The 6,362-nt window shown below is 36.8% G+C and overlaps 1 protein-coding gene across 1 annotated transcript; it reads right to left on the reverse strand.

Moving 5' to 3' along the window:
• Window positions 1-464: 464 nt before the first annotated feature.
• Window positions 465-3,092, reverse strand: LOC126705628 (heterodimeric geranylgeranyl pyrophosphate synthase small subunit, chloroplastic). Its single transcript, XM_050404731.1, has 2 exons — window positions 2,547-3,092; window positions 465-1,325 (listed from the first exon to the last, which is right to left on the reverse strand). The coding sequence occupies exons 1-2, from the start codon at window positions 2,919-2,921 to the stop codon at window positions 660-662; spliced, it is 1,041 nt and encodes a 346-aa protein (XP_050260688.1). The 5' UTR covers window positions 2,922-3,092; the 3' UTR covers window positions 465-659.
• Between the last annotated feature and the right edge of the window lie 3,270 nt (window positions 3,093-6,362).

Genomic DNA, 6,362 nt, shown 5'->3' on the forward strand with positions numbered 1-6,362 from the left:
TGTTAATGTTAGATCTGATTAGGAAAGCTATTGCTGTGTGCATGAACTATTGAACTGAAGGAAAAGTCAAAATGCTATGGATACTGATAATATGGTTGGGTAATAAATACATACGAATACTCTAACATGCTTACTTTGAATGTAATGTGTGAACAAATTTGTTGATATCCAATTTGACCAGGCTATATGCATGCACCATTCAACAAGTAGGGTAAGAAAATAGACTAATCGAACTTCTAAAAGAAAGCAACAGCTCTCTCTCTCTCCCCCACAACACACAAAAGTATATCAAGAATTTCTCGTCTTAAATTGCATGTTTTCTCATATTCATTACTCTTGTTTGTATCCATTCACAGTACATTTTGATTTTTGACTGGTGAACTCATATTCTAAAACAACAGCTCAATTTGGACTAAATAAAAAGAAGTGCAGAAAGTATGAGAGGTCATATGCAACAACCACAATAACAAGAAGCAAACCATAGTCCTAACATTTTGGGATCAGCTGCTGAGAGGCCACATATCAACAATAATTCAGAACTAGATATTGATACAAATGTTGGAGTCCTCGTCTAAATCTAGGTCTGCATTCGTTTCAGACCATTCTCATTCTTAGGTATTGATGTGCAAAACCCAAAATTACCAGTAACAAATACATTATTAACTTGCACTATCAACACTAAAACCTCTATCAACAGCATAATCTACAAAGCTATACAGAGGTGCCACACTCTCACCATATTTCTCAAACCCATCCAATTCCTTCTTGGCCTTGGCCCTAAGCTCCTCTGCCACCTCAAGTGCTTTCTCAACCCCATATACACCCACATAACTCTTCCCCTTCTTCCTTGTCTCTTCATTTTCCTCATTTTCCCTCTTTCTCTCTTCCAAAACATCATCCACAACCTGATACAATACCCCAACAGCTCTGCCATACCTCCTCAATCTCTGAAGCTCATCATCTTCAGCACCAGCTAGTAGTCCTCCACACACTGCAGAGCACTCACCCATTTCCCCGAACTTCTTTTCCTGCACAAATTCAACAGAATTGGGCTCACCCTCAAGGTCAAGAAACTGCCCAGCAGCCATGCCAGTTGATCCTACAGCACGTGCTATCTCTGTAATCACGTGGAGGAGACGAGTCTCAGGCACAAGGTCAGAAGGTGTGTGGGAGACAATGTGGCGAAAGCCAAGGGGGAAGAGTGCATCACCGGCAAGGATAGCCATGTCAACACCATAGATTTTGTGATTTGAGGGCTGGCCTCGGCGTGATGGGTCATCATCCATGCAGGGCAGGTCATCGTGTATCAACGAAGCTGCATGAACCTGTTTAGAAACCAGAGTATTGAATTAAAAGTTTGTTTAAAAGGATAAGTTTACAGTTATATTTTGGGGGGGGGGGGGGGGGAGGGGAAGGAATAGCTATGCAAACTTTAATTTGAACATTGATTCACTAAGTACAGAGGTAGCACTAACAACCATTAAAAGCAGTGAAAAAAACTGCAAGCATCAACAGATGTGGCTAAAATTCAAGTATTCAACAAAGAGAGCTAGAAGAATTCAGCTACAAAGACTTATATGGCACTATTTCGTTGCTTCTAAATAACAAAGACTTTCAGATTGAACTCTAGAGTCACTCACTCCAAAATCTAATGGAAAAACTTTCCAGTAGTAGGGAGGATTTCCAATTCTGAACAAAATCTGATTCTTTAACAACACAGGGAAAGGTTAGTTTGGTAAAGTTTTTCCATTTTGTTAGGCCAATCTTGCCTATGCCAAATAGGCCAGCATAAAACTGGGTATACCACAATTACAAAATTGCTCAATCAAAATCAGCTTCCATCCAAATTACACCTAACAAGCTTGTTTTCGGCCTTTTGGCCAAACCTTGCTTTTTGGAAAACCAAAAAGACTACTAAAGAACCTAACTTTCAGACTGTTCCAATCCAATCCTAGCAAACAAACATCCAATCCAACTCATGCAGTTATATTCACATTTTGATGAAACATCTTGAAAGTACTTTCTTTCTTTCAAAAAAAAAAAAAAATAATAATTCTTTTATATATACCACCTTGGTGTGTCAATTGGACTTCTTATTGAATAATTTGCAACAAACCAAACGTTATCTCAGTAATTTCCATTAAAGACAACTAAATTTAATCAAAGTAACTTGTACATTGTATGGGTTCTGGTTAGCTAAACTGATAAAGTATCTTGTAACAAGAGAAAGAATCCATTGGTGTCTTCACTTAATGATGGTAAAAAGCAATTCAAAATTATTGACTTTGTTGCACGTCATGATAATTAAATCCATTATTTTTAACAGAACCGATACTAATTAATCATTCAAATCAAAATTCCAATGATCCAATAGTCAAATTAGTAAAAACCCAATTGCAAATTCAGCTCAAAAAACCAAAAAAGAGAAGCAAAAGCCCAAATGATCCAATGGTAATATAAGCAAAAACCCAAAAACCCAACTGCAAATTCGGCTCAAAAAGCCAAAAAACAAAAAGAAAAAGAAGCAAAAGTGAATTGAAGGTCACCATTTCGAGTGCACAGGCAGTGGGGAAAGCAGCAAGGCGATTGCCACCAAAGAGTTCACAGGCAGCAACACACATGACAGGTGGGGCACGCTTGGCAGCTTTGGCAAGAACAGAGTAACGCATGGCCTCATAGATCTTATCTGGGTATTGTACAGGAATAGCTTCGTCTAGCTTCTTGTTTATCTCTCCAATCAAGGTTGTCCAGTACGTTTTCAAATCGAACTGGGTCGATAAAGATGGAGTTGACGAAAATGAAGAAGCTGAGCATCGAATTGGTGATGATGGTTTTGGTGTCTGTTTAAGAATTGTGGTTGTGGGTGTCTTTCTTGGGAGTAAGAGATGTGGTGGGGATGGTAGTAGAATAGAGAAAACCATTGTTTTTGTTTTTGTTTCTGTTGCTGTTTCTCTTTTTTTTTTTTTTAATCAACTGTTGCTGTTTCTCTATTTTTTGTTTGTGTTGTTGTGTAATATAGGAGTTGGAACAGTGGAGGCTTTTTCTGGTGCTTTTCAACAATGTGAAATAGTAGAAGGAAAGAGAGATAATGTGATTATGGAGTGTACTGTGAATAGTGGTATAATAAGTCCTACACTAGATAAGCATAGGAGGATGTCAAATAGTGCTGCACATAATTAATGAGATAACTAGCCTCTAAGCACGTGTTCACGTGCATGTTCAGAGGCTCTTCTATTTTTTGGGCAATAATTAATTTAGAGCATTTATTATAATTTGGGATTACTACATTTTTCAATCACAAAAAAAATCTAAAGGTGTGATGAAAAATTATTTCACCACACATAATACTCATCACATCCCTAGGTTTTTTTTTGTGATTAGAAAATGTAGTAATCCCAAATTATGATAAATGCTTTAAATTAATCCTTACCCAAAAAATAGAAGAGCCTTTGAGCACGCGTTGAGGCTAGTCTATAAAAAAAAAGTTTGAAATGCCTAAAAAACACCCAAAAAAATAAATAAATAGTATTATATTTTGTTTTTTTTAAATGAGAACACCTCTCAGGGCTCTCACCAAGTTTTTTTTAATCCTAAAAGGTGGCCACTTAGTCCTAAAATGTATCCATTAAGTACGCATCCATAACAAAAGTTTCAAATGCCTAAAAAAGCAAATAATAAAATAAAAAATAAATAAAAAGTTTTAAATTTTTTTATGGGAAAGGCTTGCACGCGAGCAATATTATCTTTTAATTTTAAAAATGAATTTCTTGTAAAAAATGAAAAGAAGTTGTAGTGAAAGGCACAAAATTGTTAGGGATAATTAATTTCATATGGAAAAGGTGTGATTGAGAAAAATAAAGTTAAATGGTAGGAGTTTCAATTAATAATGATATGCACATTACCATTCCAAAAAACAGTAATTTCTTTTACAAAAAGTTCTTAAACAACTAATTTCTACAACTTTATATGAGCCTTGAGTCATACAATATGTTTCTAAAGTCTTTCACCCGAATTCATCTAATATATCCAGTATGCAATCCAACAAAATTGTTGATATATGACCCTAAAAAAGAGACCCAAAAAAGAAAAAAAAAAAAAGAGTAAGAATTAAAAATAAGAAAAACAACAAACATTAAATAGGAGGCAACATTGGTATTGCACCATTGTTACTTCATAATTAAGTAAGATATTCAATCTCATTAACCATTGCAGTCCTATATAGTTTAAAAAAAAAAAAAAAAAAAAACTGTCTTACTAAGAATAAATTTCCAAACTTGATAATATTTAAAATAACACAGTCCTAACAAAGACTAAGGGTCCGTTTGGATTGAGCTTATTTTTGCTGAAACTGAAAACTGAAACTGAAAACACTGTAGCAAAATAATTTTTAAATATGTGAATAGTATCGTGGGACCCATTTTTAATGAAAAAATTGTTGAAATGTGGAATTTGTGGGTCCGTGAACAGTGCATGAATGCACTGTTCACAGTTGATTTAGTCAAAATATGCGGCTAAAGTAAAAAAAAAAAAAAAAAAAAAAAAAAAAAAAAAAAAATCTCAGAAAACGCAGCTTGGATTCAGCTTCCGCTGAATCCAAACGGCCTCTAAATATCAAAACTTGATAACATAATGTGAATGCTTTTGTTAAAGTAACATACCAATATTCAATAAAAACCAATTGTGAATTGTGAATTCCTCATCAAAAGACAGGCTGCCAATAGCTATGATAAAGAAGTCCTTTGCTTTTGTAAATAGAGTTTATCCTTCTTGAATTTCGATGACAATGTATTGTATTAGACTCCAATGACAATGCAAACTCACTCACAACCTATTCATAAAAATTAAATTCAAATTCAAATCATCTATTCATTTGTGGACGTGTTCAATAGTTGACAAATGCGTAACATCAATGGGCAAATGCAACATCCTCAAATTTATATGAATAAAAATATTTAACATAAATCCATATAAGAAAGAGCCTAGTTTAAAACATAAAATCATAAATAATATAGTTTCTAATTTTTAAAGAAATGTTTCCATACAGCAATAAGTAGTAAATAACATATGTATATGTGGGGCCAGAGAACTTGTGACCTCGGCCCACTTTGCGTTAGGGTCCAAGGCCCGAGCTGAGGAGGGACATAGCCGAGGACATACAGTGAAAGTCCAAATGGCCTAGAGATATAGCCGATGATGATTCTGTCCTCGGCATCCCAAAGCGCTCCTGAAAGAAAGGGCAAGTACGGTATAGGAACAGTTTAAGGAAAAGCTGAACACCTCCACATTGATGGAGAAAGGACCCTTGGACAATATAGTGACAAAGGACAAAGGAAAGACTGCCATTACTGCAATTAAATACTCTACGCCTGACAGAGCAATGCTTTGCAGCTTTTACAACCACCCCCAACCACTTTGGGTATAGGCTGATGAGACAAGTATCAGCCCTGGAAAGCTGAACCTACATGTGGGTGTTGGAGGAAGGGTAAAGGCTAGTATAAAAAGGAAAGAGAAGCAATTCATAAAAGGGGGGGGGGGGGACACATCGTCTCCCAAGCCATTGAATCCTAAAAAAGGAGAATAATAAGAACATGAAACTCCTCGGACGAGGTCTAAGGACCGGAGCCGCTCAAGCCGTGCCGGGGGAAAAGTCTTATTAGATACGCTAAGTTCATCTCTGTGCGTCCACTATGAACACCATGACTAACCACTGTCCGATGACCAAGGCCTAGCCTTTCAGCCCACGCTCTACAAATTTTATTGTTTAGGTCTTAAACATGCGAACCCAATATTAGTTTGGGGTCGTTACAAATTGTGTCCTTACAATTGGCGTCGTCTGTGGGAAAGGCTTGTACGTTGGTATAGGCGGTGGATCGAGCACCTGTCAGACAAGGGTCTGCGAAAGCCCCTCCATCACTTCCAGCAGCCCGTTATTGTTGTCCTAATATAAAGTTCCACTAGGGGCTATGCTGCAAAGCATCGGTGGCGCGGGCAGATTTAGGGGCTTCCAACATCAAATCAACGCCCCACACCTTGGCCGAGGGGCTAGTCCCCGAAACTTAAAGAAAATCTAAGTTTTGGACAAAACCAAGGTATTGCATGGTTCTCGGACTCAAACCTATGGGGAAACCAACTACTTAAAGAAAATCTAAGTTTTGGACAAAACCAAGTTATTGCATGGTCCTCGGACTCAAACCTATGGGGAAACCAACTACTTAAAGAAAACCTAAGTTTTGGACAGAACCAAGGTATTGTATGGTCCTCGAACTCAAACTTATGGGGAAACCAACTACTTAAAGAAAATCTAAGTTTTGGACAGAATCAAAGTATTGCATGGTCCTCGGACTCAAACCTATGGGGAAACC

The sequence above is a fragment of the Quercus robur genome, chromosome 11 (genome assembly GCF_932294415.1).
Source record: "Quercus robur chromosome 11, dhQueRobu3.1, whole genome shotgun sequence".
NCBI classification, from domain to species: domain Eukaryota; kingdom Viridiplantae; phylum Streptophyta; class Magnoliopsida; order Fagales; family Fagaceae; genus Quercus; species Quercus robur.

Excerpts from the sequence above, each read along its gene's own strand:
- LOC126705628 (XM_050404731.1), bottom strand. The coding sequence starts at position 2,921 with ATGGTTTTCTCTATTCTACTACCATCCCCACCACATCTCTTACTCCCA. Across the intron at positions 1,326-2,546 it reads CTGCCTGTGCACTCGAAATG|GTTCATGCAGCTTCGTTGAT; the intron begins GTGACCTTCAAT and ends GTTTCTAAACAG.